The sequence below is a fragment of the Erpetoichthys calabaricus genome, chromosome 4 (genome assembly GCF_900747795.2).
Source record: "Erpetoichthys calabaricus chromosome 4, fErpCal1.3, whole genome shotgun sequence".
NCBI lineage: Eukaryota > Metazoa > Chordata > Cladistia > Polypteriformes > Polypteridae > Erpetoichthys > Erpetoichthys calabaricus.
The window spans coordinates 168,746,242-168,768,426 of record NC_041397.2 but is presented as its reverse complement, the minus strand read 5'-3'; the positions used below and the strand labels follow the sequence as shown (position 1 = coordinate 168,768,426).

The 22,185-nt window shown below is 36.6% G+C and overlaps 1 protein-coding gene across 1 annotated transcript in view; it reads right to left on the bottom strand.

Moving 5' to 3' along the window:
- Nucleotides 1-262: 262 nt before the first annotated feature.
- Nucleotides 263-22,185, bottom strand: part of LOC114650350 (uncharacterized) — a 57,433-nt gene continuing 35,510 nt past the window's right edge. Inside the window, exons 5-9 of the mRNA XM_028799914.2 lie at nucleotides 21,305-21,406; nucleotides 12,492-12,721; nucleotides 12,114-12,177; nucleotides 5,546-5,608; nucleotides 263-1,068 (exon numbers count right to left, since the gene is read on the bottom strand). Coding sequence (XP_028655747.1) covers nucleotides 883-1,068; nucleotides 5,546-5,608; nucleotides 12,114-12,177; nucleotides 12,492-12,721; nucleotides 21,305-21,406 — 645 coding nt within the window. The 3' untranslated portion in view covers nucleotides 263-882. The remainder of the gene's footprint in view (nucleotides 1,069-5,545; nucleotides 5,609-12,113; nucleotides 12,178-12,491; nucleotides 12,722-21,304; nucleotides 21,407-22,185) is intronic.

Here is a 22,185-nt window from a genome sequence, read left to right as displayed (position 1 = left end):
GTGAACTTGACACAAAAACCCAATGTAGGGCAAATTGCTTGGTTTGACAGGTATGTTGTAGGAGCAGTGTTCCAACTATTACCATGTAGTGTTTTTAAAGCAATCTTGCTTTGAATAAGAGAAAAGGTTATTTGATGAAGAAACAATGGTGTGTGATTTGCAGTAGAAATTCTGCAAAGCCAAGATTTGGATTCTATAAGCAAGTTTATTTTGAAGCAGTACCAATATATTAACTGGCTTGAAAACATTTACAACAGTAAATGGACAGCAGCACAGACTGATGGGCTTTCACAGATATCAAGAAATTATAAAACAAGGTCACTATAGCCAAGTAAAGTGCTGTACATTGGATGGGGGATCTAACTACAGTGAGAAATCACAAAAGAAAAGCAATAACTGGAAAAATTCAATGTTTAATTAATGAGGAAAAAAATAACACAGAAACAGAACAACACAATCTGAATAAAACAATACAGATAACATACTGTGGTTTATCTGTTGAAAGTAAACTATAAACATCTGAAAAAATGATAAATTCTAGTATTCTACCAGTCTGCTTTAAATAATTTAGAAAAATTGTTCAAGTAGACTGTCAAAGGTTGCCATCTGGTGGACCTTTTAAAAATACTACTAAATTGCACATTTTACCAAGAAAACTATTTCTGAACTTTGAATTTGAAACCACCATATGAAGTAATATCTTAGGTAGTTACCATTACCCTTGGGGTCAACAGCACAAAAATGCAGAACAAACTCCCAAAATGTATGCATATAAAAAGGCACACAACTTAAAAGTTTAATGTCCTAAAATAACCTTCAATAAATATGTTTTATATTGGCAAAAACATTCTCCTTAAAATTACCCAGTATCACCTGTGAACATTATATCAACTGCTTAAGTCTTGCTAAAATCCTCCGTCTCTCTAAAAAGATTTCTCTTCTCTTTGCAATACAGTTTACTCTTCTGTCAATTCTGGCAAAATCCACCTTTATTTTCACATCTCGTTTCCCACGTTTCATGTTTTTTTGCAAATCACACTTTTGCCGTTTAAGGTCATCTAACTGTTCCTGTAGACAAGAGAGAAGGATAACATGAGAAATATAACAATTTCCATTTTCCACAGATCTGTCATTCCAGTTATTAATAGTTTTACAGTATTTATAGGAACTTTCAAAATAGCACCTGGACAGGTGGTGTTTTTCACTCTTAAAATTGGCGATTTTGAATACATTTTTCAGTTAAAACTTTGCTTTATTTAGCAAGGTGTTCTGCCAAATCGATTAATACATTCTTACAGAATATTATTTCTGTAAGATAATACATCTTACAGAATACTACATATATATCAAAACATTTTAAAATTTTTATTTATAGATTTAGTGTCTCTAATGCTGGGAAAAGATTATTTTCCTGAACTTGAAGTTTATACGTCTAACACTTTGCAAATATTTTACCTATCTAGGTGAGAGCTTTAACACATTGACACAAGCTAAATCGGCTCATACAAATATGGTTAAAATGATGAATAAGCCCTTCTTAAAACTGTGACCTTTGCATGATGGTGGGACTGTTTGCCTCAATTATCCTTACAGCTGTGTTACTTGGACGTTTGTATTTCTGACAAGAATAATCATCGCAAACTGGTCTAAGTGGACAGACCAGACACAGATCAATCAAGTAATGAGCCTTTTCAAGTCAAAGTCAGCCTTGCCAGGAGCAGAAATATTGGACAGCATTCTCCTGGGAGTGATTTATGCTGTTGCTCACCCAATGGCTGGCTGACCCATTTAGCTCAATAAACCTTAGTCCATAAAGAAGTCATGTGAAGCTTTCAGGAGGGTACTCCTCTCAGAAGGTGAAGGATGAGATTTGAGTTGCAACAGTGGGATAGATCCACACATACTGTACTGGAACTTGGAAACATAATTGGGTTCTTTTGTCAAATTAGCCAAAAATTAAGTTTTGAATATTTATATTAAAACAAGCATACATTTGAAAGTACTTGAAGGTTTAATGCAAATTAACAATTCTAAGTGCTACACATTTGGAACTATTATTAACGCTTTACATTTTTTCTCACTGTGCATATATAAAGTATAAATTGTCAATTGCTCATGCACTGCTACTTTAAAAAAGCATAGGAAGACTCAGACAAATGCAGCACTTGATAACCACAGCCCTTCACAAAAACAGGATTATTTATGTGCACAAAGTGCTGTGATCAATAAGAAAGTGGAACTGGATACACATCACACTGCCTGTAATGTACATTTTAACCCCAGATTCTGGTTCGTCCTGCTTCCACTTCAAAACCGGTCCCACCCACATGCAGCCGACACAGCATTTCTCAATTCGTAATTCGTGCTCTTGCAAACCCTTCCCCACGCTGCCTGCGGCCTCCCATACACCTTGCTATTTTCGTTATACTGCGACGGTTGTTTCCTAAGCCTTTGTTATAAAATGAACAACAGTATCTTCTGTCGACAGGTTTTTGTACAACATCACTATTCCGGGATCCGCCAACTGCCTGTTCCTATCAGTGGCACAGATAACTCAACCTCCTGGCCACGGACCATACTGTTTTAAAATACACGGGCAAATTTATCACCAAATCTCTCCACTATACGCTAACACTTCTACCTCTCCAGGATATGTACAGTTGTATGTTTTTGACACCGCGCAAGCTACTAAAGTACGCTTACAAAATAAAGCAAACTCTGCATGCAGCGAAAATTTACTTCACCAGCTATATTCCATGCTCAGAACCATCAACCCCTTCGCTAAATCATACAAACACATGGATTGGACTGAGCGATTTCATGCAACAGCATCTGTACGAATGGTTTTCAAAGAAAACCCTAGGCAGGATTTACGACGATACAATGCCCCGACATGTCACACCAATGTTGCAGCGATTTTTGTCGGAGAAGATGGCGAACCGCCTGCAGAAAGGGACATTTGCATCTATCCCATAGGCAACTCCTGTAAACAGATTTCCACGCTCAATATGAATTGCGATCCTATAGTTTACCCACTTTTATTCCCTTACGGAGAAATTGCCTGACACAAAGATTTACAACATGTTCTCGATAAAAGAACTGACAAGCAAATAAGGCTTACTCAATGCCAATTTAACATGTACAGATTAGCAATGAGGAATACATTTAGTATTTTGCACTCTAGCGGCAAACTATTCCAACAGTATGTTGTAGATGCGTACGTTAAAACAGAGTGTGCGCGTCTCAACTATCTCAGATTACATCAACAAGATCTGTGCGTGGAACAATACAAAGGACTATCAGACACACTGCAAGCAAACTCTGAAAATAACGTACATGTAGGCAAAATGATCATATTACCATCCACATTTCCATGAAGTCCAAGATGCATACAACAAAACTATCAGGATGCCATGGCCATCGTATGTAAATTTCGGAAAGCCAGATTTATTTATCACTTTCACATGTAGTCCTGCTTGGCTGGAAATTCTACATGCACTGTTGGATTCCCAAAGACCAGAGCACAGACCTGGTATTGTAGTACAAGTCTTTTGGATTAAGCTGCAGGAATTACTTAGAGACATTCTATCTACAACATCATCTTTTTGGGGTTGTTATTGATTATATTTACGTAATCAAATTTCAGAAGCGCGGCCTTCCTCATGCTCACATGCCATTTACTCTTCGCAATAATTCTAAAATAAGAACCAAAGATGACATTGATAAATATGTCACTGCTGAACTTCCTAACACTGACCCGAAGTTATATGAAATTGTTACTAAATGCATGGTACATGGATCATGCGGTACAGCAGGTAACCTAACAGCATTGTGCATGAAGAATGGTACTTTTTCTAGGGTTAGATCATTCGACTCATTATCTGTCGTCTCCACCAAAACACCAATTCACAACTGCGTCTTTCAAGAAGTATTTATTTCTTCTTGATTTCTGAATTCCTTTCTCACCATTTTCCGTTCCTAGTCTTACACCGCCATATGCTACAGCGGGCGTCGGCTAGTTATTATTATTATTGCATAGCTTTTTTCTGCTAAAGGTCAGTGTGACTGCCCATTTCTTTTATACAATCTGAGGCACTGGTACTGTTTCACCAATAAAATGACCAAATGTGTTGGAGAATTGGATCAGATTCTTAATTTTCTTTTTTTCTGGAACATATCCAACATTTTAAGATATTGATACTGGGCATCAGATTGATGTCATCTGTACGTCAATGCCACTTTGAATTGAAGAGAAGTAAGCTTGGTGTCCTCTTTGTGTGTAAGAAATGAACAGCTAATCAGAGTATTCAGCATTTTGAAAAATATTGGATTTAGTGCTTTAAAGGGTACCATCTCTGACTCTGCAGTCCTAATGCCAGATTTCAGTGCTATCATAATGTATGATACAGATTATTGGTGGGTCATGATTGGCTGGAATGGCTTGAGTACCTTGTTTCAAAGATCAAAGACCAAGTTAGCTTTGTTATCTGATTTAAAGTCAAAGGATCAAATGTCTTGGGGGCAAGACCATTGGGAAAGTGTGATTTGTTTCCAGTGTCTGCACGGATTTTCCTACCACATCCACATAGGCTAACTTGGGCTAGCTGGCAAATCCAAACTGGACCCTGTGTAAATGAGCCCTGTAATGGAACCTGTCCAGGGTTATCTTCTGCCTTTTGCCCACTGATGCCAAAATAGCCTCCAGGCTCCCATGACCCTGAAATGGTTTAGGGATGTCTGAGAATAAGAGGTACTAAAAAAAAAAGTGATCAACTTATCACCATTTGGTGACAAGCTACGTTATATGGATGTATCAAGTTTTAAGGAATAACTTGGGGATGCCTCTATTTGGGATGAGTTAAACTGCCACCTCCTAAGAGCTTCTCCTGCATATTTGGAGTGGTCAAGTACAAAGGGTCTGAATGGATTTTGTTCAAGCCTCAACGATGGGTGGCAGCTGTAAAGTTCTGCAAGTAGTGGGTTGCTGGTGCTTGTAAAGCAGTCAACTCCAGAACCCATTAGTGGGCAAGAGTAGTAAGGGAAGCGGTCATGATGAAGAAAGAAGCCTTTCATCCCATGTCAGCTGCATTTGATCTGTAGGTGTGGAAATGCAGAGGCAGAGGACAGGTAGGGTATATTTACACAGTGGTGCTCTCCATGATACATGTGGGATGTAGCCGTTTTGGAATCTACAAGATCAAACAGGCACTCATGAACCACTGTACTGAAAGGCTGCTATGTACCCACCACTCCAGATAATCAAAGAAACAAATTCTTATATTTGAAATTTCTTAGTTGCATTGTGTACAACTGGAGGTATCTATTTAGCCATCATTTTAAAATTAAAAAACAAACACTACTCTGTTTAAAATAATTTACAACCTGGAATCTGTCTGAACATATTACATGACTATGGCAATAAACAGCAGCCCTTAAAATCAAGCATGAGAAAAGCTCTCCTCAACAAATGTTCAGAATTCACAAATTACATGATGCACAGTAACATGCTAACCAATATGAAAATTACTACATAACCACAACCTACCTGCCTTTCCTTCAGTGTTTTTTGAAGACCGAACAGATGTTTCTCCAGACTCTTAACATGCTCCTGAAACATATAATTTACTAATTTTATTTATGTAAGTATTAGACACTATCTTTTTTGAGAGAGAGAAGATGACATTAGTGCCCCACTGCTACAGGATTCTTTCATTAATTTTCTGAATCCACTTTCTTGACAAAAGATTTGGGAATTAAAGCTCATTCCAGCAGAAACCTACTATACAGTTGATAATGTTATGGTAAAGGCAAAATCTGAATAGGAGTGTTTATGGTTTTAAGTTCACTTACCAAACCTCTAAACCACATTTTGACTACAACAGGGGTTTTATACAAGGGGGAGTCAAGATAAAGTAAGAAAATAGGATTTATTAGAAAATGGAACGAACCTTAACAAAACTGATAATGTCATTTCTCAATGTAGTCTCCACCCTTCTCAATGCACTTGCACAACCTGCCTGGAAGTGCCTGGATTCCAACAGAATAAAAGGTTTTGTCTTGCCCTCACAACCACTCGTGCACTGAGTATTTTTGGTTAAAATCTCTTTAGAATTACTCAGTAATAATTTCAAGATTTTGAAAAAATTACGAAATTTAATAAGGTAGATTGTTCTCATTTATGTTTAAGAAAGTTCTTGGCATTAAAGTCATCTTCCTGTAGATGGGAAACTTCCCCCTTTAATATTTCACAAATACCCCATCATGAATGTTATGAAAATGATAAATGCAATTATTTGACCAACTAACAAATATTTACTAAGATTTTTATCATTTATCAGAGTAGGATTTCTGTAGCCTTTTGCATGTCACCTGATAATGTACTACAAAACTAGAACAGTCTTGAGAAAATTTTGTACATACTGCATGAAGTACTCTTTTTTTTTTTTTAATTAAAATTAAAATCCATATCAACAAACAGCTGAGCTTGACCATCACTCATATCCTAGATATTACTGGATTAGGTTTTTTAAGTTAAACCTGGAGTTGATATGGGTATTTGTATATGTACTTTGATTTTCTGTAAATAATTACAGTAAGGGGTCAATAACATCTCGTGTGTGTTTTTTTTTTTACTTACTAATCTATGTGCTGTTGTACCTTGTTACTTACAGTTTTGAATGTTTTACAGTGCAATACTAATTCAAACAATGAAGCATACCATGCAGATAATTGCCAGGTGAATATTGTGAAAATTCAGTGCCGTCCACTATTATTGGCATCCCTTGTAAAATTAGTAAGAAGGTTTAGAGAGAAAAAAAAAAACACACTGCTGAAGAACCATCATCTTGCACTGAAAAAATGAGAAACATCTGACTTTTAAATGAAACAAGTTCATTTAAAGAAAAACAAAGCCCTCATAATAATAATAATAAAACATTTTATTTATATAGCACCTTTCTCATGCTCAAGGCACTTCTAAGAACGGCAGGGTAAACAGTATAGAAGAATTAACTATTTTTGTGCCACAATTGTTGGCACCCCTGCATTTAATACTTGTACAACCTCCCTTTGCCAAAGTAACAGCACAGAGCCTTCCCTTGTAACCTTTTTAAGGTTAGAGAAGACACAGCATGGCATCTGAGACCATTCTTCTTTACATAATCACTCCAGATTATCCAGGGTCCTGGGCCCTATCCTGTGTACTCTCCTTCAGCTCACTCCACAGGTTTTCAATATTCAGGACAGGGATTGAGATGGCAATGGCAGAACTTTGATTTTGTGGTCAGTTAATCATTGCAGGGTTGATTTGGACATGTGCTTCAGATCATTATTCTGCTGGAAGATCCAATGACGACCCAGTTTCCTGGTGAGGCAGCCAGGTTATGATTTAAAATCTCCTGATATTTCACAGAATCCATGATGCCATTTACCCTAACAATGTTTCCAGGGTCTTTGGAGGAGAAACAGCCCCACATCATCATAAAACCTCCACCATATTTCACAGTTGGGACAAGGTTCTTTTCATTATAGCCATCCTTCTTTTCACACCAAACCCACTTTACGTGTTTATTGCCAAAAAAGTTAAATTTTTGTTTCATCAGACCAAGGTTAATATATAAAAAGGCAAAACTATAATAGTTTTTATTTCTGTATTTTTTCTGATCTTACTTGGAAATTCAGTTCACTTTTAGTTTTCCTTCATCATGTATTTTTAGTTTAGTTTTTATTTCACAAAGACATTTCTATTTTATTTTTATATCTATTAGTTTCAGTTTTAGTAATTATGGCATTGAGCTCCTACAGAGTTTAGTTTTGTGTCACAATCAGACAGAACTGTACACTTAACAGATTTGGGTATGACTTTAATGTTAGTGGAAGCTTACTACACTACATGGTTTACTATCTGGTTTTATTTTTGTCTGATAAAAATAAGTATAATCAAAACTAGATACTGAATATGAACAATTTTACACAATTTTATACTTTTTAAAATATTTTCTCATGAAAATCACGGGAGCTTAGGAAGAACAGGGCTCTTAGACTTGAATCAGTGCTCAGACCCCGCCTAGCTGTATTGAGGAAAACAAAGAAAAACAAGCACGTAGTGTCAAGGTTAGGGGCAGTGAGACTTGAGTGAGCCCATATATAAAGAACAGTAAACCCATAATGAGCAGAGCAAGAGCAGGTAATAGGAGTATGGACAGGCATAAAACGACAGACAGCATCTGAGATTAAGAACAATATACACATGATCTAAACCTGTTTATCCAGAGCAGGAACCTGGAGCCTACCGCAGCAAGTTTGGATGTAAGGCAGGAAAATCCCTGGTATGCAATATGTATGATAAGGCTGATGTTAAGAACAAAAAGAATATGATATTTCAACAATCTATTCTGAGAGAGAAAAATATTGAAAAAAAGGGAGACAAATATTTTAAAATATAATTCTGCTAATGGATTACTTTCACAATATCAGGTATTTTGAGTTGTGAAAATGAACTAAAAAGATAAATTAATATAGAATAAATACAAAAACCCATTATTAGTACGTTTAGTTTTTCATCACTTGGCAGACGCTCTTCGCCTACCTACCTTTGTTTGTATCGCTTCATTGTAAAACGATGTTTTTAAAGCAAAAGTCATTGATCAGCAACAATATGCTGATCTTGTATGGTGACCTAGTCAGTCTCTCAATTAGTGCCGTTTAATTTTCAAAAACCGGGAGTGGTGTCCCCTAAACTTTCTTGTATACTCAGATATGGGGATGGATATTTGAGGAGTAAACCGCAAGACAATGATTATATTTTTACATTATGTACATCAAGGAACCATCGACAACAAATAAAATCAAATTATTAATATATTGAACAATTATTATAAAAGTAAAGTTGAATAAATCGAACTCTGCAGCTGCATGAAAAAAAAAAAAAAAAAAAAAATCGAGTATGTGTTCAGGTAAAGTACCACTTCCAGATGATGGATTGGGCCCAAAAGTTAATACAGAACTACAATTGTGGTGTTACAACCACATGCTGAATTTCATCCATCTATCTAGTTGCGTTTTTGAGTTACCGTGTTTACACAGACACTCGCACACACCATTCCAAAAAACGGTATTTTTGGATTCTGGGAGGTCTAACACGTCAAGATTCACCAAAATATCGAGGTCAAATTTTTTCATGAATAGTATGCTTTCTCTATACTTTCTATATGAGAAAGTAAAAACAATTTCTCCTGTGCGAAGTGGCAGGTGAATTGCTGTCAACAAAAAGTAGTCACCTGAGAAATAAACTGAAATGTTACTCACTCGTGATTTTTCTGTCCATATGGTAAACATTTTGTTGACCAGCACATTCTGATTTCAGCAAAGAAAGGCGGCACGTAAATTGCTTTCTATTCCACGTGCTTTACACACGTATTCAGCTCGCTCTGTCGCCGCAAACGCTGTGTGAATACCCATCCATCATCAGCCGCCATTCACTGGATGAATATGTGCGGGCGGCTCGTGGTGGATGACTTTCTGTATGAGTTAAAGCTTACAAGGGTTAAAGACTAACGGCAAGAATATTCATTCAAAAATGAAAACTAAAAATATTTTAGTAAATTATTATTTTATTTCAGTTAGTCTTTCCAGCTACAATAGATAGATAGATAGATAGATAGATAGATAGATAGATAGATAGATAGATAGATAGATAGATAGATAGATACTTTATTAATCCCAATGGGAAATTTAATAGTTTCATTTAGTTTTTCATTTCGGTTTTGTTAATTATTTTATTTCAGTTTACGAAAATGTTTTTTTAATAACAGTTTCAGTTTTGATTTTAGTTTTCGTTAACTATAATAACCTTGCGTCAGACCATAGAACACGGTTCCAATCAAAATTGTAGTAACATCTTACAAACTCCAGGCATTTACGTTTGTGGATAACTGACAAAAAAAGGCTTCTTTCTGGCATACCTTCTAAATAATCTGTTGGCATGGAGATGCTTTGTGGTGGTGGTTCTGGAGACCAGGATTTTACTTTTTCTTGCAATTCCCCAAAAGTGATCCTTGGAGATATTTTCGACTCTCACTGTATATGGGGGTAAAATGAACTTGGGTCCTCTTCCAGGCAAGTCTGTCACAGTTCCAATTGATGATCACATTTTTATTATTGCCCTAACTGTAGAAATGGGCATTTTGAGGTGAGTCGCTATTTTTTAATAACCATTCCCTGAGTTATGAAGGGCAACGCACTTCTCCCTCATTTGGAATGAGTGCTCCGTTTTCTTTGCCATGATGTTCTGCGTCTCCTCACATTTGTATCCCAGTTAATCAGGAAGTCATTGATTTCAGCTGGAAAGTTCCTATACACTCCAACCATGAGTTCCAATCAACTCAGCCATGTCCAATTTAAATGGGGGAAACACTTCAGGAACACAGTTTCACACTGATTTCCAAGGGGGCAACAACTGTGGCACATGTTTTTGTTAAAAATATGTATTTCTTGATGAGGGTTTTGTTTCTCATGTTTTCAGTGCAAGATGACGGTTCTTCATCAAATAGTGATTTTTTTTCTAACTCTTCTTAATAATTTTCAGAAGGGGTGCCAATGACGGGGGAGGGCACCGTATATACAATGAAAAACAGACAAGTGACTACCAGTAATATTTCTTTTTCTACATCTGCCTAGTGATTAATACGTGGGAATATGCATTTAAACCAGAAGACATGTACATAATGGTAAATATGATTCTACAACAAAATGTCTTTAACTTTAATGTATTTAAAAGTATTTTGTGTGACATCACAACAAAGGTTAGGTAATTTTAAAGTACCTCGATATGCAGTATAATCTGAAATTAGTTACATTTTTTTTATCTGGAAATCTGATTATAGGTAGTATGAAATATTTTTTATTTAATAACTGCTCAAAAAAAAGTAAAAATATCAACACTTCTATCAATTAAACATTTTCTGCAGAAAGTGGTGTAGCGGGTCCACAGCTCACATCAAAAAGGCCACTTTTTAAATAAATAATCGCCGCACTCGCGGCCAAGAGAGGAGGCGGCATGGTAGTGTGGCTGGAAGCGGTTCCCGGGGGGAGTTCGTGATGCGGGCAGTCCTCATTTAAGTACACAGGTGAGGAGTCGTCCGCATCTGTGATTGGCGCCAGGAGTTGCTAATGGCCACATCTGATCCATGCCCCCATAATAAATAGAAGTGCGAGGCGGCTAGGGAAAAAAAAGGAAAAGTGAACGGAGGTTTCAGGAGAAGAAGGCAGGAAGCGGGGAGAGGAAAGCCGGTTCAAGAGAGTGAGAACAAGCGAGCGCAGGCTCGCAGGCAGCTGAGCAGTGAGCCCTAGTGGGGTGTTTGGCCGACACCTAGGGCAGTTGGTAGTGGTCGCTCCTGCTGAGCATTTAGTTGAGGAGCAGGAGTGACCAGAAGGATGGCTTGCAGCGGAAGTCGGGAGGCTTGGGAGGTGGATGCCCCAGTGTGAGCGTCCTGGTCGCTGGGGAACCCAAGTCTCAGTCTGGGGAGAGCAGAACCGAAGCCAGGGATTGGGAAGCCTCCAGACCAGCAGGCAGAGCAGGTCAGCTGCAGCTAGGGTGACTCCCCTGGTGCATTGCCTGGATGGGAGAAGCAGGGGAGTCGCCAGTCACCAGAAGAAGAATGCACCGGGCTTTATTTTATTTTTTTTTTTAAAGGACAGCTTCCAGCCATTGTTTTAACCTTGTTTTAAAAATGATTTTTTTTCTATTTATTGGATTTTAACCTTCACTAGTTCACTTGTTTTATTGGATTATTAATTTAAAAGATTTTTGAGATGCACTGCACTATTTATTTGAACACTGTTTTGTTTACTGGTTTTAATAAAAGCACTTGGCACTTTTGCACCATCCCCTTGCTTTGTTGTGCATCATTATCTAACTCACCAGTGACATTACCGACGGGATCGGGTTCAAGAGCTCCCACAAGCCGGATGGGAGCATGGAGTTGAACCCACATCATCACATTTGGTGGTAGCGGTGGGATGAGCTGGCAGTGGGGACAGAACTGGAGACAGAGCAGCAAGCGGGATGGGAGCTAGATTTTTAAAGAACCCGCATTGTCACACAGAACAGTTACCTTCTCACTGAGAATAGTTTGCTGTAATGATGTCTTCATTTTGTAAAAAAGCCTTCTTTTGCTTCTGAAAAATAATTTTAAAGAAAAAAGCATTAATATAAATAATCCATTAGACGGTAAAATATGTTTAATAAATATGGGAGATAAATTACATAATTGATTCTAGTATACCATCAGTCTGGTCTCGGTTTATAGCAGATTTAACAATTCCTACTAAAGCTCAGACTGATGAGATTGTTTCAATTGACTGTAGACTCATTATTTTAATCTGAAAATATATGGTTAGCTGAAACTTCTGAATTTCCTTTTGGTAAACCCTACCTAATAAACATTGAGAAAAAATAACAAATAAATAAAGCATTCTAAATTTTGCAATACCTGTGATCTTTTTGCTGGAATTCCTTTAAGCGAAGTTGATCCTCTTTATGTCTTAGCTGTTTTTCAAGAATTTCAAGCTCTAATTCTTCTTGTTTACAAACTTTTATCACATGATCAACACAAACCTCCAGAGCTTCATCTCCTGGAGTCAATGATGCTTCACTTTGATTATGGAAATAATTAACTGCAAAGGCTCTGCTTAGTTGAACAATTTTGCTCATATCCTCTTTCTTGGAAAAGAAAAAAAGCAGAACAAAATTAATTGGGAGAAAAAATTATTTTTTTCATGATTCAGAAATATTTTCCAAATAGAAAAAATTCAGATATTGTCTTTATTTATACATATCTTCCTACAGACCTAATTTTGTCAGACTTAAGGACAACACTGAATTATAAATTCACTATGCAGATTCAATAAAGTGAATATGATGACCAACAGCAACATCTCTCGACTTACCTAATTAGCTAAAGTTCTGATGTTCTCATATCATTTCATCCAATGTATCAACACCACTGTGCACTGTAATACTGCGTGGATTGCCCTCAAATCCTGCACCAACCACTACATTACAGTGTTTAAAAATGTGTATTTACTTTAGATAAATAAAAACAATCATATATAGATAGTGAACTTCCATTTATATTCTCAGACTAGTGTAGACAACATGTTGCATGTTGGTCAGATAAGCAACTAAGCATTTTATTTTACTCTGGACATACGGCAATGCTATTATTAGTACATTTACAAACCGGGCATATTAAAAAAAATTAAACATGCAAATACAAAACACTGCAGACTGAAATACATACATTTAGTAAAAGATTAAATATATCAATAAAAAACACATTGTGCTTTTTTTTTTTTTAACAAATAGAATTTATTAACATATTAAGCCACTGTTCACTGATAAATCAAATTTCCAGTCCCTTCTCCCCTTAGCCTTCTGGTTGTTCTTCGCTGAGCAGACTACTAAGCACTGAAGTGCAAACTAATGAAAGGTCTTGTGGAATATGGTGAACAGTTATTAGGCTGTATTTTTTTTTCAGTAATAATAACTATATGCTCCGCATCAGGGTCAGAAGCAGTAAATGAATGAAGATGGAAAATGTTAAAGAAAAACGGAAATATGAAGAGAACCTAAACAATCACAACGAATGTCAGAATTATTAAAAACTGATTATGAACAGCATCAGCAATATCTCTAACATGAGTGCTTTAAACTAAAATAATAAAGCTTCATCATTGATTTACACGCTGAGGAGGTATCACTAATAGTGAGAGGAAGATAAATCAGGAGACTGGGAACCCTGTATATACACACTTGTTAGATATAGTTAGACTGTTACTTAACACTTCATTCAAAATACTACAATTTAATCAGCATACAATGGTAAATTCTTCCTTACTTTAATAACATAATAAGAAACCTCCTTAACATTGTAAGGTTTCAAATAAAGGCAAAGCAGGTTTTAGATAATGTGGAAATGCAGCAGCTAAATCTTAAAATTAGTGTCAAATGCCCATTTTTTCCTGGATCTGGCCAAATTATGGTTCAAGCCCTCTACATAAATAGCTACAGTAAACCCTCGTTTATCACGGTTAATCCGTTCCAGACTCTACCGCGATAAATGAATTTCCGCGAAGTAGGATTCTTTATTTATAAATCGAATATTTTCGCAGTTCAAGCATTGAAATCCTGTTTACTGCCTTCTAAATACGTTTTTTAACATTATTAGCGCCCTCTAGACATGAAATAACACCCTTTAGTCAAAAGTTTAAACTGTGCTCCATGACAAGACAGAAATGACAGTTCCGTCTCACAATTAAAAGAATGCAAACATATCTTTCTCTTCAAAGGAGTGCGCGTCAGGAGCAGAGACTGTCAGAGAGAGAGAAAAAAGGTACTATCTGAAGGTAGTCTTTCAGCATTTTTTAGAGGAGCGTCCATATATCAATGCGTGCTGTTCGGTCTTTCAAGTATGCGGAAGCACCGCGTGGGAAGCATATCTTATATCATTGAGGAGTTTTATTTAATACGTAATACATGCTCTGGTTGGGTAGCTTCTCAGCCATCTGCCAATAGTGTCCCTTGTATAAAATCAACTGGGCAAACCAACCGAGGAAGCATGTACCATAAATTAAATAAAGACCCATTGTCCGCAGAAATCCGCGAACCACGAAAAAATCTGAGATATATATTTAGATATGCTTACAATTAAAATCCGCGATGGAGTGAAGCCGTGAAAGTCGAAGCACGATATAGTGAGGGATCACTATATTACAAGGCATGCTAATGGTATTTTTGGGGGGAGAAAAAAATGCTAACCAATCAAAAAAATTATACTAAAAAATGACCCACATCAACACTGAGAAAACTAATTGCTTGATTGTTGCACATTATCTGAAATACATTGTCCTCTGACTGAACTATAAATAAACACTGATTTGTTCTAAATAATTAAATCTGACCATATGAAAACATTGCTTGGCTGTACAGAAGAATCATTCACATACTACACTAAAATAACTTTCAGGGTTACTAGCTGTAATGGCTATTTTACAAGTTTATTGTGTTCCATTAAATTGCTGGTTAGCGTTTCAAGAGAAACACAAGGTACAGAACATCATTCAGTACTCTGGTTTGGACTCTTCCATCTTAGCAGAAGATAAGAGAATTGTGTAGCAAATATTACGACAAATTCGTGATTCTTAAGGTATGATGTTCTATGTGGTATTATCCCACACTGGGTTTTTGAAAGAGGATCTAATATTTTTAATTCTGTATGTCAAGCATGTGAAGTTTATTGCTAAGTGTACACAGTAGAATGGAATTCTTTCTTGTATAGCTCCTCATAAATGAGCAACAATAATATAAACAAATTGCTTCTTTTATCCAATTGCAAACAACAACTTTATGAAAATTGGCATACACAAATAATTTCAAAACACCTTTTTTCATCTCATGAACCATAAATAAGCTAAACTTTTGCTATAACAAAGGCCAAGTCTAAAATAAGTTTCAAACATTTTCCTCTAGAGCCAAACCCTTACCATCTTCAAAGTCATTCTAAGCAATGTTCCCTCTAAGATGGCGTGAGGAAATGCCTCACAAGATAATGCTTTAAAGGAAATTTACCCCATTTTCATTAAGCTATCTGGATATTGGTCACTTTAAGGGCCAATTTACACCTAAGCGTTTTTTCTAGCATTTTACTGCTGGACTAGAACACTCCACCTTTTGAAATGTTATTTGCAATTATTTTCAGTGATACTATTCACACCTAAGCATTTTAGCAGCAAGTAGTTTTAGAAAAACATCTGTATGCAGCAGCTTGAATGTTTCAGCCAAATACTCTTGAATGAATGGTAACACTCATAAATTGCTAGTAAAAAAAAAAAAATGTTTTGGAAGAACTTTTACACAAAGTCAATGCCTTTCTCTGGATGATGCAGCTCACTGAAACTAGATGGTGTCATCATGAATGCATGTGCAATCAATTGATCAGAATTTTAAAAAAGTTCTAGGTATGCATTTAGTTTTATTCAGGTCAACGTTTCGTACAGATGTTATAACATATAGGCAAGAGTGGTAGCGTAGAGCTCCTCCTCTCAGCCCCATAGGAGATTTGCATATGCCCATGCATTTCTGGATTGATAGCTATTATTATTTGCTTTAACACTGAATTCTTAAAATGTGTGTGATACTTATCAATTAAGAAAATATGTTTAGTCTTTTGTGAAGTAAGGAACATCTACTCCCAATCTGAACCCCAGGTGAACACTAGCCCTGCACCACCAGATCACGAAAATTTCGAAACAACTTTGGCAAATAACTGGGTTAAAACTAAACATACTTTAATAATGTGTTTGTTACCAGATTTTACACAGCACACTCCTTTCTGCTTGGCTGTGTGTGTAATTGAGCTCTAGAAGCAATTGGTACACAGTGCATCAGGAGTGCTTTTTGCCTTACACGCATTGCTGTTGCTGGGCAGATTAAAATTTACCATTAGACCATACAGGACTAAATGTAAAGGGTGTCCCAAAATTTACGCAAGATTTGAATTTGGTGTCATTTGTGTGGTAAAGTGTTGCCAACAAAAAAAAAAAAAAAAAAAAAAAAAAAAAGACAGCGTGACAGCTCACAGTTCAGGATTATTAAAAATGGAGTGCTATACGAAAGAACGTGTTTTCATTGTTGAGCAATATTTTAAAAATAATGAAGGTTTGGCAGCTACAGTTCGCAATTTTTAATAATAATAATAAAACATTTTATTTATATAGCGCCTTTCCCATGCTCAAGGCACTTAAGTCCATAAAATCTATAAATATAAGCCAAATCCATACAATTCGAGTCAGCTGTATCCACGAACTATACGTACAATAAAAGAAATAAAACAAACGTAAGAGTGTAGAATTAGGCAAATTTTGCGAAAAGTGTTGTTTACAGGGAGGAGCGGCAACAACATTCGTGCGCCAGCGTCCCCTCACCTGAAAAGGTTTTTGTACAAAATATGGTCAGAATAGTGATTTAACTTCATCAACTGTGAAGAGATTAATTAAAAAATTCAGGGAGACTGGATCAATTAGTGATCTTAGACACTGGCCGTCCTTCAACAAGTCGTTCAACACAAAACATCGAAGCAGTTCATGAGAGTGTTGCTGAGAGTCCAGGAGCATCAATTCAGCACCGTGGTCAAGAACTGAACATTTCCAGAAGCTCTCTACAGCGTATTCTCACGAAAGATTTGCATCTTCATGCTTACAAAGTTCAATTGAGTCAAGAACTGAAGCCTACTGACCACGCACAGCGAAGAGAGTTCGTTGAATGGATTTTGGAACAACAACAAGTGAATGCCGATTTTTTGAACAAAATCATCTTCAGCGATGAGGCTCATTTTCATCTTGATGGCTTCGTTAATCGTAAAAATTGTTGCATTTGGGGTTCAGAAAATCCACGAGTGATTGTTGAGACTTTTTTCTTTGGGGTTTTTTGAAGTCTAAGGTTTATGCCATCAAGCCCATGATCACCCATGCCTTGAAGGAGGAAATGGAGTGCTGTATCAATGAAATTCAGCCACATTTATGCAAAATGGTCATGGAAAATTTCGACAAAAGAGTGCGTATGTGCCAGCAAAGCCGTGAAGGCTATTTACCCGATATGCTATTCCATACATAACCCTGAATCAATTAAAAATTTACAATTTTTAATCAAAAACCTGTGTTCCCTATCAAAATTACTTCTTGCGTGAATTTTGGGACACCCTCTATATGAATACAATGCATGTTCAGTTCTTTTTAGTTGATTAACGCTGTGCATACAGTATTAATCCCTTCTTTAAATAATGCAACGATTCTCCCCCAAAAACATATCACTACTTATATGGTTTTTGACACCCACATGCAATCATGAAATTTTTCAGGATGCTGCTCGCTTCACAGAGAACCCAGAATTGTCCTCCCTTCGCTGCAGAGAAGGGTGCATCTAATATGTGTTATCATGACGCTGATAACACCTGCTCTTAAGCACAGTAACCGCCAAGATTAAAACAAAGTCATAGAAGACATTCTGGAAACAAAACAATCATCCTTACCACATGACAACACTTCACAATTTACAAAATAGAAATGATGTTAATCATATTTTCTCTGCAAAACATTAGAAAAATGCTTGAAACACACCAGAAATCCATCTAGAAATGCCAGAAAAAACACCAGAATGATGTTTGCTTGCAAAACGGCATAAAAATGCTTGAAAAACACCCAACAAATGCTCGAAATTTACAGTGCTGAAGTGTAAATCAGCCCTAATACAAAGAAAAATATGCTGTTGTACTTACTGGCTTATTCTTTGGGTGCAAACACGGATCTGTCGCGTGTTGTCATATTTGGAGTGAAAAGCCTAGTGGGCTTCCATTCATTGGGTACGTGAGTGGAAACATGTGCCTGTTGCGTACTGGGTACATTCTGGTGTTCTTCCACTACAATTTTTGAGTTGCAGTGCAGAAAAAAGGTGACTAGCCTTTTAAGGGCACCTGCAATAGGTGAATGGCAGATGATAGGTGCTGCAGGGAGTCTGCTGCATGTGTGCACAACATGAACAGATAAGTTCCAGGATGGGCAAATCACTTAGCAGAGAGTTGTTAGACTCCATTCAGGGTAGGTTTTAACCTGAGCAGCTCAGACCATGAGACCAGAGCTGCTGCAGAGCAATTTCTGCAGTTATATTGTTATACCTATTTTTCCAGGTAAGCTTCCATCTGAGTTTTAGAAAGAGGGAGAAAAGTACATGCTTCCCCACATCCCAGGATAGTTTTATTTATTTATTTATTTTTTTAATGTGTCTTTCAATACCTGTAAAAAATGAGCTCTCTCACTTGTGCCATTATCTATGTCCAAGTCATCCTACTGTAAAACATTTTTTAGCTGTTGTAATAATGTAGAATCTTTCATGTCAGGCATCTGTAAATTCAGCCCCTTGACAACATCCTCACCAAAATACAGTAGATGGGAATGTGGTCTACTTCCATAAGTCTATGATGAGTTCCTTGGTTTGGCTAACCTTGAGGGTAGGATTATTGTCCTGGCACGACTTAGTCAGCAGGTAATCAACTTCTCTGTAAGCTGTAAATGATTTTATTTTGCTTATGCACCAACTCTTCTGTAGCTGCCTTGGTGTTTTTATCACTAGTAGAGCATTTCCCACTGAAGTAGCCCTTCAGACTGAAGACAGATCACACCAGGTTAAGTCTGGTGAATAGCAACATTGTAGTATCTCTTTGAATCTCAAGTTTCATGCATTGTTAAAAAATAGAACAGGCAACACTGAGAGTTGTCCTTGTCACTTGTCCATGATTGGCTATCACTTATCAAATTGGTGCAATATTGACTTGGACTTTATTTGGTATTGGACTCTGGGTTAGTATAGTAATGCATCCAAGTATAATTACAGCTTCTTACATTTCTCTTAATCCAAATTTATTAGCAGAACAGTCTTCTTGTAATACCAGATATAGAGATTCTTTGTTTCAGAAGCCCAAGCTTTTGGTAGTCAATGTGCATAGACCTTGCTCCAGCTGAACCTATACCTAATCACAATAGTGTACTATACAGTAATCCCTCCTCTATCGCGGGGGTTGCGTTCCAGAGCCACCCGCGAAATAAGAAAATCCGCGAAGTAGAAACCATATGTTTATATGATTATTTTTATATTGTCATGCTTGGGTCACAGATTTGCGCAGAAACACAGGAGGTTGTAGAGAGACAGGAACGTTATTCAAACACTGCAAACAAACATTTGTCTCTTTTTCAAAAGTTTAAACTATGCTCCATGACAAGACACAGATGACAGTTCCGTCTCACAATTAAAAGAATGCAAACATATTTTCCTCTTCAAAGGAGTGCCCGTCAGGAGCAGAGTCTGTCAGAAAGACAGAGGAAAGCAAACAAATCAATAGGGCTGTTTGCTTTTAAGTATGCGAAGCACCGCGGCACAAAGCTGTTGAAGGTGGCAGCTCACACCCCCTCCGTCAGGAGCAGAGAGAGAGAGAGAGAAACAAAGTCAAAAATCAATACGTGCCCTTTGAGCTTTTAAGTATGCGAAGCACCGTGCAGCATGTCCTTCAGGAAGCAGCTGCACACAGAAGGTAGCAACGTCCCTATCGTCTAGGTGTGCGAACAGCCCCCCCTGCTCACACCCCCCTACGTCAGTGCAAGAGAGAGAGAGAGAAAGTAAGTTGGGTAGCTTCTCAGCCATCTGCCAATAGCGTCCCTTGTATGAAATCAACTGGGCAAACCAACTGAGGAAGCATGTACCAGAAATTAAAAGACCCATTGTCCTCAGAAATCCGCGAACCAGCAAAAAAAATCCGCGATATATATTTAAATATGCTTACATATAAAATCCGCGATGGAGTGAAGCCGCGAAAGGCGAAGCGCGATATAGCGAGGGATCACTGTATTTCATACACCACCACTCTGACTCTCTACTATTACAATTCTACTCATAGTGAAATGTTCTTCACTGCGGCATGTGAAAGAAACTGGTTCTGCTAAATGTTGAATAAGAAAATCTTTAGCTTTAGAAGTTCACTGACTGAACATTACTGAAAAAAAAAAAAATACACTACAAACCACATATGTTTTAAATTTAATACCATTTTTAGGTGCAGGCTTAAAACCTTCTGAAAGCTCATAATTAGGAGCTATAGTAACCTAGTTAAAAAAATAATATATACTTACCTGTAGACTTTTTTTAATAAACTCAAACTGCAATATGCATATTTTCAGTGTTTTTGTTACAGGTTACTCTGGTTTATTTGTAAAGTTTTTTAAGCAACTTAAAATTTACTGTATAAAATAAAACTGAATTTTGTATTTTTCGTATACAGTATCATACTCCTTTAACCTTCACCTTCCACTTTTTCAGGAAAGATGTAGAAGAGCGGATATTATGTATTGTTTCTTCTTTTCAGTAAGCCAGAATTTTATGATTCCAACAAAGGTCATTGCATATAATCTTCAGTACAAGTAGGATTAATCCTATTACTCATCAAAATTCTATTACTTTTTCACTCATGCTGCAATTTTGATTATAGCCAACATGATTTTGTGAGAAGCTTTATTTCTCATGCAAACTAAATATGCTGCTGTGGTTTTGCTTTATTAATTTTAGCTTGTAGTGAAGTTGGATGCAAGGCAATTTGGCTGGATCAAGTAAGAGTTCAAGGGTTCTTGGCATAAGTTAAATAAACACTTTCTATAGAATAAGGGGAAATTAAAGGAAAAATACAAAAAGCAAATACAAGTTTACCAGTTTATAGATGTCATTCTGAACCTTCTCATTTTTTGCCATTAACAGCTCACCATTCTGATGCTCATCCTTTAGTCTCTTTTGAAGAGATTTATATTTTTCCTAAAAAAAGACAGATACAATTTAATTGTACACGTACAATGACAAAGGCTTCCTAAAGCATTACAGATAATTTTCCCATTTCTTTTTCTTCTCCATTTATCTTTATTCACTTATTAATTCATCTATTTACTTATTTTTACTAGCTTTAAGTTTTATCTGCTGCCCATGCTGTCTTTCTCAGGTGTGGGGGTTGATTGGTTTTCAATACTATTTTTGTAAAATTGATCTATTTGTATGGAATGTTGTGTGATTTCAATAAAATCAATAAAATTATATATAAAAAAATGTAATTGTACACATTCAATGACAAAGGCTTCCTAAAGCATTACAGATACTTTATCCAATAATTAGAAACACTTCGATCGATCGGCCACTGATCGAAATTGGCAGATTTTTTTTTTTTGTTAAAAAGTGATTGTTTTTAGTAACCGGCCAATTTACCAGTCTTTTCAGCCCCTGCCTTTCTAGACATTATGTAAATTACTTGGTGTGTTTTACACAAGAGTAAGTGACAATTGGAATATTAGCCTCTATGTTAAAGAATGTTGTCCTATGCAGTTAAACTAACAGCAAGAAAAGCTACTATAATGAATATGTTCTTTAACCCTTTAACCGCCACCTCCCTAAATATTCCCCACGCCAGGCGAAATCTGAACAATTTTCGTTTTTTTACTTTTTTACATTTTTTTTTACATTTTTTACATTTATTCAAGCAGTATTGACCACTAAATGTTGTGCAAGTTCTAGAAATGGGCAAACACATAATAAAACACAAAATG